The following is a 24,946-nucleotide window of genomic DNA, read 5'->3' as shown; positions in this document are numbered from 1 at the left end:
ATCAATTTACTGTACAGCATTTATCAATTTACTCTACTGCATTTATCAATTTACTGTACTCCATTTATCAGTTTACTCTACTGCATTTATCAATTTACTGTACTCCATATATCAGTTTACTCTACTGCGTTTATCAATTCATTGTACTGCATTTATCAATTCATTTTACATTACTGCACTTATCAAAACACTACTGCATATACCTAAATTACCACCTATACCAAACTAAACTCTGTTTAAATGTTACTGTATAAACATTTTGCCAAACACCCTACCAACCATTACAAGAAAAGCCTGACAAGAATGTCCTATATGCCAAAATATAACAGCTTTTTTTCTGCAATTTTTGCTTAATAAGACAGCATAATCATAATGCCAATGGAATGAATTTCTGACATTTTTGTTCTTTTTTATTAAATTTTACTACACTTTTTATTTAAAAAAAGCCAAGACCTTTATTTTAATGTTCTGATGGCAAAAATATCAAATAATAATAAAAATTATTTTCCTTTAAAATAATTCAATTTATTTTTCGGAGAAATTGTCATCTGTCTTGATATGACGAACATTATCGGTTGCTATGCATTTGGTTATTCTCGGGCTTTATCGTTGCATTCGCTGTCTCACGTTGGTTCCCGCTCTGCTGTTTACGAACGGGCTAAAGTCGCTACAGTATATAAGCACATAAATCCCGTGCACTTTTCTCAGTCAGATATCGACGCGTCGCTCTCAACACAAGAAAACTTTAGACAACAATACTTACTTGGTCGTAGAATTTGATTTTGAAATTCTGTCTTGATAATGCCACGTGGTCGAGGCCGCCGAAGGCATCAGCATGCAGCCGGGAGAGGCCAGCAAAGAAATGTTGCGGGCCAGGACAGGCAACTACGAGAAAGGAATCCCCAGGGGCATAGAAATAGGGGCGCAGACGTGCAGCTGCACGAGAATCAGCGAAATCCGCCACTTCCGAGGCAGGAGCGGGACCAACAACCAGTCGCCGTGCAGGACGCACCGGCACAGCGTGACGCCGGAAATGAGCAAGAAGGCAGGCAAACCAGGGGGCGAAAGCGCATGGCCGACGACCTTGAGGAATTGGTAGACGAGAGCCTGTTGCAGTCTGACGCCGGTAAGTCAAATTTTATCGACTTTGAACAAATTATGAATGCTTCTGGTATAATTCCGCAAACAGGCAGTTTACAATGTAATAATAGTAATTTAGCGACGGGGTGTGGCGTCACTAACCAGAATGCAAATCTATCAGTTCTACCCTCTCAGGTTAGTGATTTATCGGCGGCAAGGTCGAATGGCCACGTGGCAAGCAATTTTAATTCGGCGCCTATTATGCGTCTAGCAGACGATGATTTAGCCGCTCATGTACCTACCTCGCTCAAGCAGCAAATATGCAGGGGCGAATATGTGAATTTAGCACTATTGCTCAAGGGGGCGGTAGAATTGTCAGAATTTTGTAGAGGTTCTGTGTTTGGATTAGACGCCGATTTTCATATTGTGTCGACTCCAAAAGTGTGCAAAGATCAAATAACCTGTATTGAAAAGTGGACCAACGCATTCATTATTTACTCTTCCATATATTTGTCTAACCATGCCGATAAAGTGTATGAAATATTACACTACATGTATAATATTCGGGAGTGTGCTTTGCGTCAAGGGGGGTTCGCTTGGAGAACTTACGATGAGCAGTTTCGTTTGCGCCAGGCTATATCCCCTGCACCATGGTCAAATATCAACAACGATTTATGGTGGCGTTGTATGATGCAAGTTAAATCATCTCCAAAAGTTCAATCAGTTGCAAAATCGAGGTATTCGTGTCTGGATTTTAATAATGGAAGATGTACTTGGCCCAATTGTAGGTTCCCACATATATGCACGAAATGCAATGGGCCTCATCCAGAGATTACTTGTCCCACTCCTGTATCTGCTGGTAATATACAAACAGGTCAAACACCGGCCTTTCAGAGATCATCTCGAGGCAGAAATTTTCGAGGCCCCTACAGAGGGCGTGGTTTCAATAGAGGCCAAATCGGTAAATAAATTAAGGGCGCAGTATAACACGCAGGAGTCTTGCAACCTCGACACTCTTAGTCTGGCTTATTCCCAATAAAACTGGCAATGTTGGAATACTATCTACAATTTTATAATAAAACTGAGGCGGCATTCCTATTAAATGGTTTTAAGTATGGTTTTCCGATCCAGTATTCGGGCCCACGTTCCCCACGTGATTCGAATAATCTCCGTTCCACTTTACTTAATCCAGAGATAATTCAGAGTCAAATAAAGAAAGAAATAGAGGCAGGTAGGGTAGCTGGTCCTTTCACTGAACGCCCACTTCCAAATTTAATTGTCTCCCCTGTTGGCTTGGTCGAAAAGAAACCCCTGGAGAGTACAGAATGATCCATCATCTTTCATATCCTCCAGGCGAATCCGTCAATGATTATACAGACCCAGCTTTGTGTACAGTACAATATACCAGTTTTGATGAGGCCGTAAAAATGATTCAAGATTTGGGGCGTCACTGTAAACTTTTTAAGTCTGATATAAAAAGTGCATATCGTTTGATACCCATAACACCTTCGGATTTTGAGCTACTTGGATTTTGCTTCAATGATAAATTCTATTTTGATAAAGCACTCCCATTTGGGGCTTCTATTAGTTGTATTACTTTTGAACGGTTTGCCAGATTCCTAGAATTTTGTGTTAAGTTAAATCTGAATTCTGGCAAATTATTACACTACTTAGATGATTTTCTGGGCGGGGACAAAACGACGGAATTGTGTAACAGGTCATTAAATGTTTTTCGAGATACAATGTACGAAATTGGTGTTCCTCTAGCCGAAGATAAAACAGAAGGTCCAACAGAATGCCTGATATTCCTTGGCCTTGAGCTTGATTCAAACCATATGTTAGTCAGGATTCCTAATTCAAAGATACAAGAGGTAATTCAAAAAATAAAGGACATGTTGGCAAGTCCAAAAACTACTTTAAAAAAAATGCAGTCTTTGATTGGTTCGCTGAACTTCTGTTGTCGTGCAATTGTGGTAGGCAGGCCGTTTTCGCGTCGTTTGATTAACTCCGTTTGTGGACTGACTAAACCCTTCCATCATATCAGGCTAAAGAAAGAAATTCAGTTGGATCTGTCCATGTGGTTGGTATTTCTAAAAAAATTCAATGGTATTTCGGTTTTTCATGACCGTTTTTGGGTCTCGAACGGGGACGTCCAACTGTTCACCGATAGCGCCGGAGGTGAAAATTTAGGCTTTGGCATCTATTTTCAAGGTCACTGGTGCCATGCTAAGTGGCCAGCGTCGTGGCACAATTTGGATATCACTTCAGATATCACTGTGTTAGAACTCTTCCCAATCTTAGTTGCATTGTTTATTTGGGGCAAATATTTAGTGAATAAGAAGATCAGGTTCAATTGCGATAATATGGCAGTAGTTTACATTTTGAACAAGTCAACATCAAAATCGGAAGCAGTAATGTGTCTAGTAAGATTGCTAACCCTACGCTGTCTTAAACTTAACATCTTAATTAAAGCAAATCACGTACCGGGCCGAAAAAACGAGATTTGTGATGCTTTATCTCGTTTTCAGTTGGACAGGTTCAGAAAATTGGCTCCAGAGGCGGACTCCGACCCATGTCAGGTCCCAGAATTCCTTTGGAACGTCTTCAGTCTAGAGCTGAACAACTGTTACGATCAGGAATAGCAGCGAACTCCCATTCAACATACATAACTAGCGTTAATGTGTTTGAAAGTTTCAGACTGTTGCATAATCTCCCAAATCAATGGCCGATACCAAATCAACATGTTATCTTATTCATGGCGTTTTGCTTTGAGAAGGGTCGTTCACCTAAGACTATTACAACTTATGTAGCTGGAATAAACTATTATCATAAACTCAGGGGATTTCATGAGATATCTAAGGTTTTCATAATAAGTAAACTGTTAGAAGGCTGCCGTAGAAGCCGTACTAGCCAGGATAATCGGGCTCCACTGACTAAACAGGTTTTAGAGGCGGTATGCGACTGTCTTCCACAGTTTTGTTATGACATTTACGAGAGTAAATTATTCACGTCATTATTCATATTGGCTTACTTCGGTTTGTTCCGGGTCAGTGAACTTGTAGCGCCGTTTAAATTTCAAGTAGAAAGTGCGATCCACGTGTCTGATTTATCATTTACTTATTGCAATAGGTACGCAAAAATTCAGCTTCGTCGTTTTAAAACGAATCAAAGAGGACCGCCATTCATGTTAAAAATACCAAGAGAAGAGGGCAGATTTTGTCCTGTCCGCAGATTAACGGAATTCTTATCCTGCAGGCCATGTATTCAAGGTCCTCTGTTTTGTCATAAAGATGGCGCACCCGTCACAAGAACGCAATTTTCTGCTGTATTAACGAAATGTATCAGTGGGTCCAGATTTTCCGATGCTCGATACAAGTCACATAGTTTTAGAATTGGCAGGGCTACAGATTTAGCCATTCAAGGTTATCCTTCGTCGGTAATAATGAAACTTGGAAGGTGGAATTCTGAATCTTTTAGACTATATATTCGTCAATAATTAGCCTTGAAAGGCTTAAAGCCTCGGTTAAAAATAAAATTTTGTGTAAAGTATCGGAAGTAGAATTTTTAATAAGAAACTGATATATTTAAGCTCATAACAATGGATGGGACAGCCATTTATAAACAAACTCTTAAACGTTTCATTAATGCCAGGGAAGGTAAATGCAATTTGGTGTGTAAAGTAATTCGAATTTGTATTTGTTTAGATGTTTGGGTCCTGGGCGACTCTATTCCGTATTGGGCAGGCAAGCGTGCGAAGGACACTGGCAAACCAAATCTTCGCCTGAGGGACATAACAATAACATGGTGGGGTATACGTGGTCTACGATGGACGTCCTTTCACCACTCCATTCAACAGCAGGTGCTGTTTTCTTCATCTCCTAAGATACTTATTTTAAACTTAGGTGGCAATGATTTGGTTGATTTGTCAATATTAGAGCTGAAAGATATCATTCGGACGGAAGTGACGTATCTTGGTGACGCATTCCCAGACACTGTCATTATATGGGTGGATATTTTGCAACGGCAGGTCTGGGCTAAAGCATCAGGCACATGGCTATCAGTAGACAATAAGCGTAAACGGGTGAACAGAATAGGTTCTCAGCTGGTCGCTTCGTCAGGCAGAAGTGATGCCGTCAGACCAGATATCGATGCGAAAACGGCATTTTTTCGTTCTGACGGTGTTCACCTGAACGATGTTGGACTTGAGTTTTATTTAGATAATATCAGGGATTCGATTATTAAAAACAGCCCCGCTGCTCGATAAGAATTTGGGGTATAAATAAGGCAATTTATTGTGGCCATGAAATTTTATCGGCCGAGAGGTGATCAGGCGTGTCTGTATTTTCTAAATTTTAAATCTGATTAGGGTCTTACTTCTCGTGACAGGGCAGCCGTCAGGGTAGGCTGACCTTTGATCAGAACACTAATTGGGAGATGTATCATACACTATTTGCACAGGAGTATTGCGTCATTGGTTTTGCCCTTAGTACTTGGTAATTCCAATATTGCGTTGCAGTGCTGGCTTTGCCGTACAGTGGTGCGGGTTGAGGTTTTTATCCATGCGCTGAGGTTAGCCAGCGATGGATGGAATCTTTAATTCGACAGTCATTTGCGGTAATCTGGACCGTTTAACACTGCGTTATTGCGTTTGCGTTGCGTTAGTATGATACTTTTGCGGGTTTAGTACCAGGGACTGATACAAATTTATTCATCATTGGCGTCTACAACACGTCTGTTCTCCTTTCGGTCAATTACATGCGCTGTGGCTAGCCAGCGATGTTTCTCTGTAAATTTTTTGAGCGGCCAATTCATTCCAACCTTAGTTTAATTACTGTTCGTTGATAGTGTACGTTAAAGTTAGTCGTGTGATATTATGCAGTGCATTATATACATCTCGTTGTATTATGATTATGATATAGAACTATATATTATAGAAATAAATATGTGTAAATTGCACGGGATTTATTTGTCTTTTATTTCGAGTAATAAAATAATACAGTATACCTTAAATTATTAACTTGTCAAGAATGCAAAATTTATCCGCATCACCAATGGTCAAGGATACAGTTATTTTTCTTTCTTTTTTTTGTTACCAAAAGAAAAGAGAATAACGAAATTTAAAATATTTACAACATGTAAACTTTCCAAACAAATTTTCAAGAATTTGATTCCAATTTTTTTGTATACATCTTCTGATCAACCAGTGTAAAAACTCATATCAGAATACGAAGTATATTTGAGAATTTAATTTAACAGCAATAACTACTAAGAAAAAAAAACTAAAATAACCCCCAAATACCAAGAACAAATGCCATATGATAGCTTCCCCGAGCTGAATCTCCTACAAACAGCATCCACCTGTATAAATCCCTCATAGAAATTGATCAAAATGAAGATCAAAGAAAAATATGTATGAAATGCATCCTAATTATTAAACATATTTTTTTATCGAATTTTTACAATTTCAAATGTCTTTTTACTTTAAAAGATGATAAATGTAAACAGCAATTGCATTAAAACAAACCATTTATAAATATATAAATCGCTGAATGTGTGTTTAATTTTAAGATTAATGTATTTAAATATAAAAATTAACATCAGAATATCTCGAACGGCAGTCATACCTGTCAGCTATAACTCTGCAGCATTCGTGCTTCCACAACTGTAGGACAACTTTCTCTGAGTCGACAACACTTGACAATGTGTTGATCATACCTTGCCAGATGCGGGACAAATCACGCAAGTTGAAGATGTAGTGGAATTTGGCTGGGGTAGGTAACATCTTTATCTATTCAAGTATAAAATACATTTGTTGCTGTTTTTGTTGGGTTTACTGGTAACTTAAAATCAACACAATTATAAGTCACATGGCAACATTCTATCTTTTGATGGTTGAGGAAGACACCAGATGACTCTCTAAGTATTATTTCAAGGACGGGCCAGCACCAAGGAAGAACCAAGAACTGATGATCTTTGTTAAGACAGTGAATGGCTTTCTCATTTAATTAAACAATACTACACCCGATCAATGAGGTAAAAGTACTTCTATCTCAGAGACTTTAACCACTCAGACATAAGGCCCTGATAAAACAGAACATATTTTTAAAATGCTACATACAAAGTTGCTCATCTGAATAAAACTTTGAGGAAACTTGGTTTTGGTGTATTATAACAATCTGTTCAAATATGCATTTTAGAATTTTTGAAAAATTACATATCATTATCAGACAATATTTTTGAAAGGTAATAACTGCCAGATTAACAAATATTTCTTCTTCTTATAATTGAAGAGGTATTTTTTTACTTTTATTTTATTTATGAGAGACTTTTAAAGGAAGGGACTGCCATTACCTAGGATAAGAGGGATTCCATTGCATCTAGCAGTAAAAATATACAAATATCCTCCAATGTAGGTACCATTTAACACCACCTACCTTTGTAAGCTGCCATAGACGTCTTGTAATTGGGACAAGTCTGGCAACGAGATCTCTCACGTCCGCTTTGAAGCTTCTCTCCTCACAATAATGACCCGTACCAATAACTCGGAAGATTTTGTCAATGGAATTGTTTGATGGAAGGGTACAGTTGAATATCACAAAGTGGCGCTTAAGACGTTGTGGAATGTCGTTACGACCTCCACCGGGATGGATCATGGCTGCCAAGAACTAAATGTGAAAGGAACATATACGTAAGTATAAAATTGTCATTCAGTTAGATAAAAACAATCTGTTACATTTCAAAATAGTAAATTTTCCTGTCTCAAGCATAACATTCCACTTTTATTGTAGGTGCCTCTATTGTGCATAACATCACACATAGCAGTGTAAATATCAGCATCTGAGTACGGCCACAGTTATTATAGATTTTCAACTACATCCATTTGCATGACATATATCATTAATTCTAACACGACCAGCATATAATCTATATACCCATAGAAGAACATCAGTCAATGGTTATTTTGCGATAACCCATGTGCATGCAGTGACATCCGATCCAGGTGCGTAGCACGGTCGTAAAAAGTAGTTACCATTTTTTCTAACACTGTTGATACTAGTATGTCGTGTTAGAATCAAAATAAGTTCCCAAGACTAGTGTGATTTATCGTAGAATAACCAGAGTTTTTCGTTCTTATGCAAAACAATATATCACAAATGTATTTTTATGCGTAAGAGCTCAAAACACGGGTTATTCTACAATAAACCACGCTTGGGAACTTATTATTTCTTAATTAAATAAATTTAAGCTTCTAAATGTAAAGTGTCATAAAATTCAATCAAAACTACGCAAATTATACATAGTTATAGTTAAACATTGCACTTTTCCTTTAATATAAAACAACAAACCTGCATGTCGGTGATGTTGGTGAAGTCTCCCGGTTTCTCAAGGTTGTAGAATCCTGAATACTCAATCAGTTGTCTCACAATCTCGTTTCCAATCTGGTCTCCCCACTCATTAATCACTGGCATGTTGATGTCGTCAATAAACACAGTCATACGCTTGCCTGCTGGTGGACCATATGTGGTGCCAACACGTTTATCAACGTAACTTTCTATGGTCCTCTGAAAATATGAAAAGTTTTGTTCAAAAAGTGAAATGGAATTAATGGATTGATGTTTGGTACTTGCAAGAAAGTAAAAAATGAGAACTGAATTATCAAACTAGCCTATGCAAATGAAGTATAAGAAATGTGAAAAAAATACCCAAGTCTACTTCTTGAATGCATTTTGAAAAGCTAGTCAGTATGTTGACTGTACATAGGCCTTTTGCGGCAAGTAGCTACTAAATACATATAGAGTTTAACTTTTGTTATATCTGACAGTGATGCTATTTCCTCCTAACTTAACAAATCAGAAATTGCTGAAAAATGATGCACTTAATCGATGGTCTCACTGAAATAACTCAAAGGCTGAGCGCGGGACTATTATATCTGGTTCTTTATTTATTTATAGTTATATGTGCTCAGCCCTCGAAATGCAGTCATTGCTGACATATTTCACAGGTGCATTATGAGTTTAATTTGAGAAAAATATTTTGCATTTGCAAAAATAAGACAAGACAATTAACCTGGAACATGAGTGGTGTTGTAGCGGAAGAGAAGTTGAGTGATTTCTCTAGGTGATATTCTGGGTTGTATTTGGCCATGTATCCATTGATCATGACAGTCTTTGCGGTACCCTGTTCACCAATCAGCATTACACCTAGGCTCTGCTTGGCAATTGTGTCAATTAGGCTTGTAGTTCTCACGTTGTCAACCATAGGTACCAGAATAGAAGAGTATTCAGGAGTTGTGTCCCTTGGATAAACGTAGTCTGACACACGTGTGTCCCAGTGAGCCCACTGTCCTGTTATAAAAAAGAATATCTATGAAAGAAACCGGCATACATACATTAACAACCAAATCAAAATAGCTAGCAATTTTTAACAAATATCTAAACATATATTTCTTAACAAGCCTTTAATTAGTTAATTATTTCATTTGTTCAATAGCCATATTAAAGCTGACCATACTGACATAAATAAACAAATTAATACAGCAACATACATTAAAATGACGTCATGCACGATACAAAATTCAGACGTTAATAGGGGAAAACACTGACCTTTCAGGTTCCATTGTAACTTAAAGGAGAATTAAAATGAGTATTTAAAATTAACCTTTATCATCAACGAGGTACTCAAACATGGTGTGTTCTCCCTCTGCTGGAAGCTCAGGAAGATCGAGTTTGAACTCCTCATTGTTCCGCATGAATTCTTCCATTTTGGCTCTGTCGTCAAGTTCAAGGAATGCGCCTATACTCCACATCAATGTGAAAATGTACAATCTCTCATAATGTTCACGTGACAGTGCTTGAGCATCTTTTTCTTCCCTCTTTGGTATCAGACCAGCCATCAATTTGCAAGCCTGAGCAATAACGAATGCTTCGAGGACGTCCATCTTGAAGCTATAATTCTGTATGGCTTGTCGATAGATGATTGGGAATGAGCCTTCAAACAGGTCATAGATAATGCTCTGTTCATTTAATGGCCGAGTATTCAACCATCCCTGTAAAGAAAATATGTAAATCTTATTCATACAAAAATCATAAAGAAAGGTTCTGTAAGTACACTTTGACAAGGATGTCTTGTGTGAACTTTTAATACAATGAATAGTTATGCTAAAAAGTGTGAATGCCTTACCTTTAAAATTGGTGACCAGTCGAGACCGGAACTGCTCATGTACACCATACCATTCCTGGATACCGTAGCTGGGGAAGCATTGTCAATGTTGTGAGGTTCAAACACAATCTTGCAGTTTGCTGCCATAGGTATACGGTCACCGTTGGCCAAGGTCAAGGTCTTGTTGTCGTCAAGTACAGAGTTCAAACTCTCAATCCAGATAGTGTCCACAGGTCCATCCAGAACCAGCCAAACATGTTCACCTGTAAACAGACAGTATAATGTTAGAAATAACTTTACACAAATATAAGCCAATATTATAGAAGCAAGTAAAAAAATTGATTTTTGAAACACTTCCGAAATAAGTTAGCTCTGTCCTACTAACTAGCTAGCAAGGCACATTTGTGAAATAAAAAAAAAAGGATTTTTTTTTTGCCCCATGGTGTAAAAGCCCCGGGCATCATATAGTGTTATTTCTGTCCATCTGTCAGACTATCCATCACACTTTCTTGTGTACTTAACTCCTACTACAGTTTCAAGCTAATTTGAATGATAAACTTACATGGTGCATATCATCAATATGGGCATGTACATTCTACACTTCAAGTGAGGTTTGGAACCAACAGCCATTACCGGCCAACAACTTTATCTACACTGCCACAGAGGCCTCATTACTTCTCCACATGAATGAGAGGTGAAAAATTATATGGATGAGAGGTGAAAAATATATGAATGAGCAGTGAAAAATTATATGAATGAGAGGTGAAAAATTACATGAATCAGTTGAAAAATTATATGAATGAGAGGTGAAGAATAATAAGTGTATCAGTAAGTATTTATTACCTTTCTTCGCTCTCAATGTTCTTCTCCATAAAGTAGAGAATATACCATCTGTCCAGTCATTGGTAGCTACATCAAGACGCCCAAACATCTGAGGGGCTGTGATAGCCTTTGGATTCATTCTCATCTCCTTGTGGGGTTCGCCAATATCTGTCATGGCTTTCATTAATGTATGAATACAGCATGTCTTGCCCACACCGCTGGGTCCAAGCACCATCATACCGTGGCGTACACGTTGTGTCTCAAATAACTGAAATATATGAAAAAGAAACTGCTAGACCACTTTGTTTCAATTCATAGCATATGTATAATTTTGGTATCAAAAGTCACAAAAATCAAGGCATGCAACTCCTGATCAACATGAAATAGAGATATGACAACTAGAAATTGTTAAGGAATGTAAAGGAAGTTAATTTGTCAGTGTATAAACTTACTTTTTCACTTTTAAATTAATATTTGCCACTGAAGGTAACATACCATAATGACACTTTGCATTGTCTATGTTATAATATATTCAAGTTCTGCAATTGGTTTATTTTAATTCAATTAAAATATTTAATTCAAGCACACCCGACTTTAGCCCGGCTTGTTCTTCACTTCCTGGTTTCAGCCGGTAACCAAAATTTGATCTCCCGTTTTTTCATTGGTGATAGTTTTGTTTGTTACTTAAAATTTGATTGGGTATTTCTATCATCTTTAAAATAGGAACCGCGAAATGTAGCGTCACTCAGTTCTTAGTTGTTCAGCGTGTCACACTGATTTTCAATTAGTAGTTAAAAAGAACTATAACAAAGGAAATTGGATAAATCTGTGATATTTAAATAACATGTCAACATATGGAATAACAATATTATAAATAAGAGAAATTAAATAAACCCTTTAAGGGTTTATTGTATTAAAAATAACTTTTTCATTGGACTTTGTGAACAACAGTGGATAAATTCGTCAATTTGACTTGTGTACAAAAATGTGGTGCAATACGTACATATTTGCACGTTAACATTGATTTGTCAAGGTTTCATCATTTGCTCTTCTTAAAATGGCAACGGGATTGCGAAAGGGAGCAAAACTTAACTATAAACTGATGAACGAACAGGGGATATCGCTAGACACTAAAGATAACAGCGATAACAATGATGATCAGGTTGCTGAGGATACTAGAAAAGATTCGGTTTTCTCGCCGGTTAAATCTAAAGCGCAAAAATCAAACGCATCTTCCGCAGAGGATGATGGGAAACACTCTTTACCCGAGGAGGTTGATTCGGACGATCAGGAAATCGAAAAATTGCAACGTGAGTTGGAAACTCTAGAAAAAGACGAAGCAAAACTCAAGAAAATTAAACAGAAAGAAGAATTACGCCAGAAAGTGGTGAGGAAAAGAGACGAGGTCAAGGCTCTAAGAGGTTTGGATATTTCTTCCAATAATTTAAAAACACAAACAACAACATCTTCTACAGATTCAGTTCAAAACAAGAACTTATCAGTTAAAAAAGATGAACTTGAATCTCTAACTATAGCAGATTTAAGAAAGTCCAAATCTTTGAGAAAAAAGGCTTCTAAACAGTTAAAAGATTTAGGCCTGCAAGTTTCATCGAGCGATTCAAGTTCGGATAGCTCGAGTTCGGACAGTGACTCAGATTCGGATGGTTCTACTGAAGATAACTCAAAAACACACGATGAACATAGTTCTAATTCATCCAAATCGCATCATAAGAAACATAAAAAACATAAACGTTCCAGTAAAAAATCTGGTATTACCATGAAATCGTCGGATAAGGTTAAATACAAACAAAAATACCCTCATGCACAATTGAGATATGAATTTGTAAACCAACATATTACCTTTCAAAATTTAGATTTAAACTTGTTTGTAGCAGGTGAATTAGAGATCATATCTGATCCATCCATCAAATCTGTAGAAAGAAATGGTAGAATAGCTCTTCTTAAGCGTATCATGTACTTGAATTCTACTTATGAATTTAAAACGCTCAAATCTTTTTATGCAGCAGTTTTGAGAGAAATTGAGCTAGGTACTAAAAATTAGGAAGATGATTTCACTTATTTAGAGTTAATTTTGTTGAACAAAAGTAGTAGCAAATCAGCTTCGCATCAGGGCGTCAGGGGCAGGAATAAAGGTTACATAAATCCCCCTTTTAAACAACAATCACCTGAAGAAGAGTCACCAGTTTGGTTTTGCTCTTTCTACCAACGTAACAAGTGTGACCATAAAAATAGTCACACAGTAGTAGTTAAAGGGAAACTCAGGTACGCACAACATATTTGTGCTACTTGTTGGATTCAAGATAAGGTTAAGCTACAGCATCCGGAGAGTTCATCCTCTTGCCCACATATGTCAGCTTGACTTAAAAATTATACTATCAATTTCAAAGACGAAGGGAAAACAGAAGATTTATTCATGCCAAGGTTTTGTTACAAAAATCAAGTTAGTATAGTGTTATTTCTAGAGTGACGCAGCGGGGCGCCCCGCCCTGCCCTTTTTTACTGCCGCCACGCTGCCCGTAAAATGTGCCCTCTTGCCTTTGATCTTATGCTATATCCCGCCAAATTCCCTGTTGACATGCCTCGGCGATTTTTTGATCAGCAAATTACGTCACGGCGAGTGCAAATAGGTAATGAGAATCAGTGAAGTGTTAAAACAAATTGATAAAGAGTATGGATCCTGTGAAATGTCAAAAAAGCGTGCGGAAGCGGCCAGCTGATTACCGCGCACGTGAAAAGTGCCCTAGATTTCTTTGGGCAAAATTTAAATTAGACCGTCGTTTAGTATAACAAGTATATATCAATGCAGTTTGATTCTACTGTAATTTAAACTAGAAAATGCACACATTTTAATGATTATCGAAAGTAAAAGAAAGTTTAGAATGTCCGTTCACGAGTCTTATTACTCCCGATGTCGTATGCAATTTTTCCATATTTCCTTCAAAAAAGCTGACAGTCGGTGTATTTTTTATGATGAGAAACATCAAAATATGTGGAACTATCTCTGGTTTACCCAAGTGGGTCATTTAAACTGAGTAAAAACTACTTTCAGACAACATTCCGAAAGTGTACCAGTATCCGGATAGTATATTTTGGATATGCGATTTAGTAAACTTTAACCTTACTGTAATAGCACTTTTCTGTTAATGAAATATTGATGAAAGACCTGATAATTACTTTAGGACTTTTGATAATTATCAGTTTACAATGTGACCTGAAACAGGCCTTTAACTATGTTGTTTACAACATGATCTTGGTTTCAAGATTAAGCTTATATTAAGGCCCTCCACTATTTCACATTCATATGAATAAGCTGACATTCTTGGTGACATTTTTAAGAGAAAGGCTTGAATGGTTTAACCTAAACTATAAAGTAAGTAAAAGGCCTTTGTAAACTTTGTTACTAGTTTTGGGAAGATTTAGCACTTTATTCTGTGACATTTCTTTTAAGTGTGCAATAAAGATAAATGGAATACATATTAACTATAGACATCTAGAAATGCAACTACAGCTATGGTAACTTTCACATCTAAAAGGGCACCCTGCCCCTTTCGGACAGCACCCTGCCCCTTTTCGGCAGCACCCTGCCCTTTTTGAGCTCTAGAAATAACACTATAGTACTACTCCAAAATTAGAAGTTGCGTGTAATCACAATCATACCTGTCTTATTTGTAACAGTTTAGTACCGATTTCAAACTATAATATATTACATGAAATGATAGATTTACATGAACAGGTTAAAAGTTCAGGCAAATTTAATTTCAAAGGTTGTCGTATCAGGGTTAATGATAAGATAAACACTGATTACATGAGAAAAACCTTGGAACAGTTTGATTATAAAGATTTATTGGTATGCGATCTTCTTGAATATGGGTTTCCTCTTGGAATTATAGGTCAAGAAAACGTGTTGCACAAATCAAAAGAAATATGGAAATACAAAAATTATAAAGGGGCAACTGAATTTCCGGATGCAATCCACAACTTTTTGAAAACAGAACTCAGTGAAAAAGCTATCATTGGTCCATTTAAATCAAATCCTTTTTACAGCAATATAGTCATTTCCCCGTTAAATACAGTTCCAAAAAAGTCGGTCACAGAGAGAAGAATAATTTTAGATTTAAGTAGTTCCAAACCTAAATCGGTTAATGACCATATAGATAAAGATTTCTACCTAGGTGAACAGGTTTCTTTATTGTACCCAAAGATAGACGATTTTATTAATTTAATTTTATCTAAAGGTCAAGGAGCATTAATGTTTAAAAAAGATCTGAGAAGGGCATATCGCCAAATAAGTATTTGTCCCTCTCAGTACAATCTAGTAGCCTTTGTCTGGAAGAAACATTTATTCTGTGATACGGTTTTGTCCATGGGTCTCAGAAGTGCGGCAGCTATTTGTCAAAGGGTAACCAATGCGATAGCATTTATTTTGTTCAACTTTAGAGTTTTTATTTTAAATTATTTGGATGACTTTGCAGGTTTTGAAAGACCAGAAAGAGCTCAATCAGCTTATTTACTTTTAGAAAAAGTATTGTCTAAGTGTGGTATTGAAGAATCACCTAACAAAAGCTGTCCACCAACAACCACCATGTCCTTTTTAGGTGTTCTATTTGACACTATAAAAATGACAATGGAAATAACTCCGGAGAGATTAACAGAAATTCGTTATCTTGTTCACTCTTGGTTGTTCAAGGATCAAGCTTCAATCAAAGAAGTTCAGTCATTACTTGGTAAATTGAATTTCATTGGAGCGTGTGTCAAGTCAAGTCGGGTTTTCATAAGTAGGTTGTTAAATTGGTTAAAACAATTGTATGTTATGGACAGTACAGACTCACACAATATTCCTCAAGAGGTTAACAAGGACATTTTATGGTGGGATTCCTTTTTACCATTATTTAATGGTGTTTCTTTAATGTCATTGGGTAATTGGTCTTCTGCTGATGCGGTTTTTTCCTCTGATGCTTGTTTACAAGCTTGTGGCGGTTTTTGGAAAGGAAATTACTTTCATACCAAATTTCCAGAAAGTATTTTACAAAAACAGTTACACATAGGTGCTTTAGAGATGTTATCTGTAGTTGTTTGCCTTCACTTATGGGGAAAACACTTAAGACATCATAAAATTGTCATTTTGTGTGATAACTTGTCAGTATGTATCACTGTAAATACAGGTCGGTCAAAATGTCCATTTCTGCAAAGTTGTTTGAGAGAAATATGTTACATTGCTGCAATAAATGAGTTCGAAATCAGAGTTCAACATTTAAGCTCAGATGAGAATCGTATTGCAGATCATTTATCTAGATGGCATTTAAGCAGTTATCATGAGCAGGAATTTAGAAGACTGGTGAATGATTCAGAATTAAAGGAATGTCAGGTTCTGGAATCTGACTTCCAATTTATCAATAACTGGTGAAGTTGCATTTATTTGTTCACAATCAGTTCAAATAAACAGTTTTCTAATTTGCAGTTTAAGCGGACAGGAGTACAGTTTTATTTTTAAATTTTCAGAGTCTCAATTGAATGTCTTGAAGCAAGATCTGAGAGCTACTAACAAGGCTGCTTACTCAGAAGGCTCCAGAAGAAATCTCAGAATTCAATGGAAGACTTTTTTAATGTTTTGTTTATATTTTAAATTGTGTTTTCTCCCAGTGTCAACTATTACCCTTCAGTTGTATGCTCAGTTTTTGAGCAGATCCTTTAGATCAGTAGATTCTATAAAGAATTATATCAGTGGCATCAAAACCATGCATCAGATGTTAGGTTGCGAAACCAATTATATCAACAACTTTCTACTAAATCTATCTCTAAAAGGTATTGCTAAGTTGAAACAGCATTCAGTTAAACAAGCTGAAGCTATTACACCCGTTATACTACAGAATATTTATTTAGTTTTAAACTTTTCTAAAGCAGATAATATCACTTATTGTTGTTTATTTCTGTTTGCCTTTTTTCTAATGGCCAGGAAATCAAATCTGGTCCCTACCGTTAAAAAGGATATTATGAATCCAAAATTTTTACTAAGGAAAGATGTTGAAGTGTTAAATAATGAATTGTTGGTTTCTATACACTGGACAAAGACCATTCAGGCAGGTGAAAGAATTCTGAGAACTCCTTTATCTTCTATTTCAGACTCCTGTTTATGTCCAGTAACAGCTTAACATGGTTAAAGTCTTCCCAGCTGGAGATAATGCCCCTCTTTTCATTTTGACTTCTGGCAAAGTAGTTACTTATCAGTTGTTTCAAACTAATTTGAGATCTTGTATTTGTAAGATTGGTCTTAACCCAGCTGAATTTTCTACTCATTCCTTCAGAAGAGGTTTCGCTACTCTAGCCTTTCAAATGGAAATTCCGCCTGATCTCATTCAACTCTTGGGAGACTGGCGCTCTGATGCATACAAAAGGTATATTCAATATTCGCTAGACGACAAATTTAAAATTTCACACTTTGTAGCTAATAACTTAAACAAGAAATATAGTACGTATATTAAAAACTCAGTTTGAGACACTGGCCAGTGGTATGTCACATTCAGGCATTTCATCCTAACGGAGTTATGTGTCTGTTGTCGGTTAGACGTTTTCACTTTCCGGACAGACTTTTCTGGTGTGTGCATATTAATGGTTCAGTTGTTTGAACACATTGAGTATAGTCTTTTTGGTATGTTACTTTCACATATTACAGTACAGCCTTTTATCTGTTTTTATTCATAAACATATGCATAAAATTTTATTTATAAGTATATTAGGCTCATCGTAATATTGTACACAATATTTCTTTATTTATTGTTACAGACGTGCGACGTGTTTGCATTATGGGAGACTCTATTATTAAACATCTACCTTCAATTCAAGGCGTGTCTATATTTGCCTTTCCGGGGGCTACAATTGGCAAATTATCATTTCTTGTCGACTCCAGAGCAGTTCCACTTGCGGACTTCAATTTTGTGATAATTCATGTGGGAACTAACAATATTGCAAATGGTCATTCACTACAGCACATGTCTTCAGATTTCGCCAATTTGGTGGCTTCTATTCGCAAATTCAACAAGGATATTGCTATTATAGTTTCTTCTATCTTACCCAGACCGGTAGATCACTCACATACTAAATCAACTGTTCAACAGTTCAATTTTCATTTACAGGATTATTTGGCTTCTGAGTTAAACTTCAAATTTATCAGGTCTTACAGACCCTTTTGTTTTAGAGGCGACATTAAACGTTTTTTATTCGCAAAGCGGGATGGTGGTTTACATCTAAACTCAGAAGGTTCAAATCGTTTAAGATTCTTTTTCCTTAGAGTTATATCTACTTTGAGATAAACTTTACTACGTCAATTAGGAAATCTAAACATACACAGTCAAACGTCTGTAACCTTCATAATTCTTTATGAATGAATGTGTTTATTTTTTTTTTGCAGGCTATTTTTATCTTATCTACTGTAAGGTAGGATCCTTTGTCATTCAACCCTATAATTTGTGTTGTGTTATTGCTGATTTTATTTTTTCTCTCTGCTTTGTATTTATAGTTTTTGCTGGGCTTGGCTGAGGGTTGGCGGGTATATCAGTATTCAACTGATTTATTAAATAATTTGTCTTCCCGTACTTAATTAATTGTATTGATTTGTCATCTTTACATGCTTTAGTGACACGTTTGCTGACATTAAATTCCAGTCTTTTTCAACTGTGGTTTCCTTATTTATTTGAGTCTAAAAATAGGGCTTTAATTGGTTTATTTTAATTCAATTAAAATATTTAATTCAAGCACACCCGACTTTAGCCCGGCTTGTTCTTCACTTCCTGGTTTCAGCCGGTAACCAAAATTTTATCTCCCGTTTTTTCATTGGTGATAGTTTTGTTTGTTACTTAAAATTTGATTGGGTATTTCTATCATCTTTAAAATAGGAACCGCGAAATGTAGCGTCACTTAGTTCTTAGTTGTTCAGCGTGTCACACTGATTTTCAATTACCCGCCCACCCATTTTCAATGCCCAATTTTTTTTTATTTATGTTGTGTTTAATTTGTCTGAAATGAAGACAGATGTACTTCAATGTGTTGTTTACACCTTTGTTTTGCTAGTATTCGTGTTGTGTTGCAGCTTTAATAGTGTAGTTTAAGCAAAAGTACATTAGTTGTGCATGAGCTTTGTATGTATGCAATATGTTATTTATGTTTGCTATTTTATTTTGCTCGTTCTCTTATGCTTATGCATGTTAATATTGAAACAAGCTTTTGTTTACATATTGTAGTGATAGTGAAATATCGAGTGCCTTTATCAGTTTAAAATAGACTCTGATATGTATCTCTCATGCACTAACATTCCAGTATTCATCGCGTTAAATGTTATAGTGTTTGTATATTGATGTAGCTTGTGAAAAAAGTGCAATTGACAGTTCACAAAGAGACTATCATGAATATTTCATTGATAGGTATACAAGGATCATTCAAGCACGTGTGCTAGTGCGCAGTTGAACTTTTTATCTTTGTGTTTGTGCAAGAAGTGATATTGACACTTGAAATAGGCACAATTTGACTTTTCAGTGATGTTTGTGTTCATTCGAAATAGAAATATAATTATTAATTCTCATTGATACATTGGTGCAGTTTGATATAAATCACCTGATAGATGTGATGTTTCACAGCATTAGCATGTAATTGTATCATGATATATGTGTATGCGGGTATATCAGTATTCAACTGATTTATTAAATAATTTGTCTTCCCGTACTTAATTAATTGTATTGATTTGTCATCTTTACATGCTTTAGTGACACGTTTGCTGACGTGTTATAATATATTCAAGTTCTGCAATTTGGCATTTTCCAGATGTTAATATAACCAAATGCACACATGGCTTTCTGTGAAAAATGGAAAAATAGCACATGGAATATACACAATTTGCTGGTTGTCATTATGGATCCACAAAAGCGTACAATCAAGGGTACAAAACCATCTATAATTTACCTGAATAAGCTTAAGAGTCCATGAGGGATGGTCAATAAGTTTGGCATTAACGATCTGTTGGCGGATGCAATTTTCCAGTTCTGGATAACCCTGCTTGTCGAGATTGATGCCTGGGAACAAATCATTGATCAGAGACAGGAAAAGCGGCTCGTCCTGGTCGACAAGTTTTGACAGGTTCATGTCACGAAGTACTCTCATCACTGCTGTCTGTTCTGTGTCATCGGGATTAGCTCGCTTCACTGCACCGAGGGTTCTTAGACACGACAACATGTTTCTCAAACCAAAATCATAGTGCACCTGTTGAATAAGAAATAAATTGCCACGGTGTCATGCAAAATTTCACATTCATTATAAACAAACAAGTAGAACTTTTATATGGATTACTTTACTGCAGTCACAATACAGTGGAGGAAAAATACAATGTCAAAAAATACAACTGCCAGTATATCCTTTCTTTCTTTACTGATAGGAACTTAGTTTTATTCACCTTTTACAATGGTAACAAGACTTTTTTGTAGATTTCTCATGAAATATAAGATGATACCTTTTATATTATGCATCGTTCTAATGAATACTGTGGAAGGAAATAAGAACTTTATAAATTTTTAGAGTATCCTAGTCAGTTTCGAATTTACAGTCATAAAATTTCAACATTTTCAGGTAAAAAAGTTGTAAAATTGCAATTTTTTTTTTCCTATTTTCTCCTGGGCCACAATTGTACACATAGGAAAAAAAAATTTTGCCATGAAATTGATATTCAAAAAAAACAAGAGCTGTCTCCATAGGATGACACATGCCCCCGATGGCACTTTGAAAGAATAGTTATGGCCGATGTTAGAGTTTAGGACCTTTGACCTACGGACCTGGGTCTTGCGCGCAACACGTCGTCTTACTGTGCCACACATTCATGCGTAGTTATTTTAAAATCCATGCATGAATGACAAAGATATGGACCGGACACGCCCATCAATGCACTATCATGAAATATGACCTTTAACATCTAAGTGTGACCTTGACCTTTGAGCTACAGACCTAGGTCTTGCACGCGACACGTCGTCTTACTGTGGTACACATTCATGCATAGTTACTTGAAAATCCATCCATGAATGACAAAGATATGGACCGGACAGGCCCATCAATGCACTATCATGAAATATGACCTTTAACGTCTTAAGTGTGACTTTGACCTTTGAGCTACGGACCTGGGTCTTGCGCGCGACACGTCGTCTTTCTGTGGTACACATTCATGCCAAGTTATATGAAAATCCATCCATGGATGACAAAGATATGGACCGGACATGAAAATTGCAGACAGACCGACAGACAGACGGTTCAAAAACTATATGCCTCCCTTCGGGGGCATAAAAAATCTTAACTATTCAAATATACCTTACTACCACTCCCAGGGCCATTTAAAATGCAGTCTAGTTCACATCTGGATCTTCCAGAATTCACAAAAAAACATGAATTACTTCAGTTCACTTGATATCATAAAAATGTATAACAAACCTGTTTTGTGAGCTGTTCCTCACATAGTTTGTACAATGTGAAGAATTTGCGAGCCAAGATCACGTTTTCAATGAAACCAATACTGGCCAGTTTGACACGAATAATAATCTGTCGGTCCGGTACCATCATGGCCACGGTACGGAAGTTGATCTTCAAATTCTCTGGTAACTCCTGTCTTCCAGCATATCCAGGGTTCTAAAACAGGATTATGCAAACTAATCATATTTGCAAACCAAACACTAAGTTTTTAAAAAATGAAAATGAAAGAATTTTACAGGAAAGAAAAGATTTTACAGCAAATCAACGCAAAAAAGGTCATATATAACCAAGAGCTAGCTGAAAAACATAAGAGTGAAGATATGAGGAAATTCATAGCAACAAATTTAGAAGAAAAGTAATGAGTTTTATTTTTGTTATATGTTTCTCATACATAACACATACATTTCATATATGCAGGAATGCCAATGGTCATATCTATACACCTGGGAAGGCCATTAAATTTTATTTCATACGAATATTTACATGAAATGATTTATGAAAATGTTTGTGATGTGAAAATGACTCCTCTAAACTGTATGTTTCAATCTCAATATTATGTTATTTATTACTGAAAAGAAAATATGTATTTCATGTAAAAAACAACAACAACAGAACATGTCTTGAATGGAACATTTAAAGAAATATTCACTGGAATATTTCCAGATTAATAACAGTAACGTAATCATTTTAAAAGAAAATATCATCTGATACATTAGTTGATGAGTTGTTGACAATGTGATGATGAAGATGATGAAGATGATCCTATGAGTTTGATATGATAGGTGCTGCATGCAAACATTACTCCTGTGAAAATCACAAGAAAGAGCACAAATATACCACCATGTACATGTATATAGTTCAGCTGTGTGTAGTTCCTATCAAGCAATATCAAGCACAATTTTATGACTATATTTGAGCTGCGCCATGAGAAAACCAACACAGTGCGTTTGCGACCAGCATGGATCCAACCAGCCTGCGCATCCATGCAGTCTGGTCAGGATACATACTGTTCACTTTCAAAGCCTATGGCAATGAGAGAAACCATTAGTAAACAGCATGGATCCTGACCAGACTGCGCGGATGCGCAGGCTGGTCTGGATCCACACTGGTCACAAACGCACTATGTTGGTTTTCTCATGGTGTGGCTCGTTTTGACATTATCCAACAATGCTATACCACAATTGTAAAATGCCTATGAGAAGCCAGTCTAATATTCTGCAAATATAAAAGTTTGATGCTTTTTCTCATTTTAAGTCAACCCAACATAAATTTGGTCATACAGTTTTCCAGCTTTTAATAGTGGAGGGAGACCTGAGGTAGTGCTCCTGGCATTAATTTAGGCATGTGTGGACATTTGGGTAAAACCATTGACCTTCTGTGAGCCAGCTGGATGGTGAGGGACAAATGAATTCATGTCAGCAACAAAAAGCAATCACCCATGGAGACCCCTTGCAAATTCGAAAGGGACCATTTTGCTTCTTACTGGTATTTAATGGTACTTGTATCTTTTACAAATACCACTGTATTTACATGTCCATAGGAGTGTCAAATGGGATTCAAACCTTTGACTTATAGACTGGAAGTTAAAGTGCTCTGCCTATTGAGCTAACCAGGCCAGCTAAGACGTTATCATATCATTATTCTTTACCTAGTAACAACTTAAACAGAAATAAAAGAGGAGAAAGCAAAGATGACGATAAGATGGGTGAAATACAATTTCAGCATACTTCATGAAAAGCAAACATGTCAAAAATATAAAAATGGGAGAGGGGTTGAAGGTACCCCGGTATCATTTGAGGTGCACAACATCATGGAAGATGGATATTACAAGAGAACATAAGCTACCGTATTCTGGTGTGTATAGGTCGCGGTAATGTATAGTCCGCATCTAATTTTTGCTCTGAAAATGGTCGGAAAATTTAAGTTCTAGCGTATTAGTCGCAGTTAGATTTCGGATTTTTTCCCCAGCAATATTTAATATTTACCGGCAAAAAACTTATGGCGGTGGCCATATTGATGCCACAAACTGAATTATTATCCGAATCTGATTGGTGGAAATCGGACAGAGTTATTTTCGATCCCAACCGTTTCGTACCAACAACAGTATCGGTAACAGACTACATCAAAGAAAAGCGGCTTTTTGACACTAATTTGCAGCAGACGGTTTGCGTTTACATTCTGTAATTATGCAAGTCTAAGTGTGAATTGTTTGCACAGCAATTATAACACCAGTTTCTGTGTCAAGTAATTAACCGCGTTCTTTTGATTCTGAGTAAAAAGATTAACAAAATATCTCTTTTTGGATTTTTTTCTTTTATTTAAAAATCAAAAGTAAAAAATTATCTTTCAAGTTTTTTAATACGCTAAAAAATAGTATAAACAATGTTTGGAATGGAGGACGGATCTGTCCGGATTTTATCCAACCCGAAGTACATGTCAATAGCTTCCGGTAAAACAAAAGTAGAAACAAACGTAATTCAAACTGCAAAAACATCTTTGAATTAAAGTCATTCGTAATTTTAATAGTCTGTATGGGTTATTTATGATATATTTTATTGAAAGTAACCGCTATTGGTTGAAAAGTCGCCGATATTGATATTTTTTATCCATTTTGTTCGTTCGTAACAGATGCACGTAATTTGCGAGAGCTACGGTCAGAAAATTGGCCTGAAAAAAACTCTGCTGGCAATGTTCTGTCGTATAGGTCGCAGGAACTTTTTCAAGCAGCAAAATGGGTAGAAAAAGTGTGACCTATATGCACCAAAATAAGGTATCTTTAAAAAAGACAAAATAAAAATGTAACAAGCTTGCATGTCCATGGTTACCCCATCAAAATGAAGCATGAGTCGTGTTCTATTATTCTGCAAAATGTATCTCAAATTAATAATAAATTATCAACATTTCTTTAAAATCCTACAAAATGTCTAGTCAAATTCAGTAGAAATTAAGAACTTAAATCTATACAAGTACATACTAACTGGTTAACAAGTTTGTGTCTGTCTGGAATATTGATGAAAATTACCTATAGCGTAAACTTTTCTACAGTGAAACACCGCTCACGTGAGTATCAATGGCTCCAGCACCAGGGCTGCCTTGAGCAAATCATAATTATATTCCCGATCCGTTTTTCTTATATTTTCTATGTTTTCCTCCCTCGAATCCCCAGTTACCCAAGCATATTGCTCATCCCCATTGAGACAATGAGTAATTAATATTTTCCTGTATTTCAAACTTACTATAAAATCAGACATTTTCGTAATGTTAAAAATTTCCTATATTGCTCTTAAAAATTGGTATGTGCAGTACAATGCCTGCTAAATATGACCATCTTTTGAGGCTTCAAGGCTACCATATTTATAACAATGAT

The 24,946-nt window shown here is 36.3% G+C and overlaps 2 protein-coding genes across 9 annotated transcripts in view; one reads left to right on the top strand and one right to left on the bottom strand.

The window, feature by feature from the left end:
* The window catches only part of LOC123548325 (dynein axonemal heavy chain 5-like), a 146,568-nt gene that overhangs the window by 33,760 nt on the left and 87,862 nt on the right, over positions 1-24,946 (bottom strand). For all 8 annotated transcript variants that reach the window (XM_053546534.1, XM_053546536.1, XM_045335501.2 and 5 more), the window contains 9 exons: positions 21,541-21,735; positions 20,032-20,328; positions 11,083-11,329; positions 10,261-10,502; positions 9,739-10,126; positions 9,148-9,425; positions 8,427-8,642; positions 7,515-7,745; positions 6,705-6,868 (listed from right to left, as the gene is read on the bottom strand). In XM_053546534.1, coding sequence (XP_053402509.1) covers positions 6,705-6,868; positions 7,515-7,745; positions 8,427-8,642; positions 9,148-9,425; positions 9,739-10,126; positions 10,261-10,502; positions 11,083-11,329; positions 20,032-20,328; positions 21,541-21,735 — 2,258 coding nt within the window. The remainder of the gene's footprint in view (positions 1-6,704; positions 6,869-7,514; positions 7,746-8,426; positions 8,643-9,147; positions 9,426-9,738; positions 10,127-10,260; positions 10,503-11,082; positions 11,330-20,031; positions 20,329-21,540; positions 21,736-24,946) is intronic.
* On the top strand, positions 11,833-19,259 carry LOC123532308 (uncharacterized). The gene is made up of 2 exons (XM_053546539.1): positions 11,833-12,482; positions 18,488-19,259. Exons 1-2 carry the CDS (start codon positions 12,119-12,121, stop codon positions 18,613-18,615), a joined length of 492 nt encoding a protein of 163 aa, XP_053402514.1. The 5' UTR covers positions 11,833-12,118; the 3' UTR covers positions 18,616-19,259.

Source organism: Mercenaria mercenaria, chromosome 6 (genome assembly GCF_021730395.1).
Source record: "Mercenaria mercenaria strain notata chromosome 6, MADL_Memer_1, whole genome shotgun sequence".
Classification (NCBI taxonomy): domain Eukaryota; kingdom Metazoa; phylum Mollusca; class Bivalvia; order Venerida; family Veneridae; genus Mercenaria; species Mercenaria mercenaria.
The sequence above is the reverse complement of the archived record's forward strand: the minus strand, read 5'-3'. Positions and strand labels throughout refer to the sequence as shown.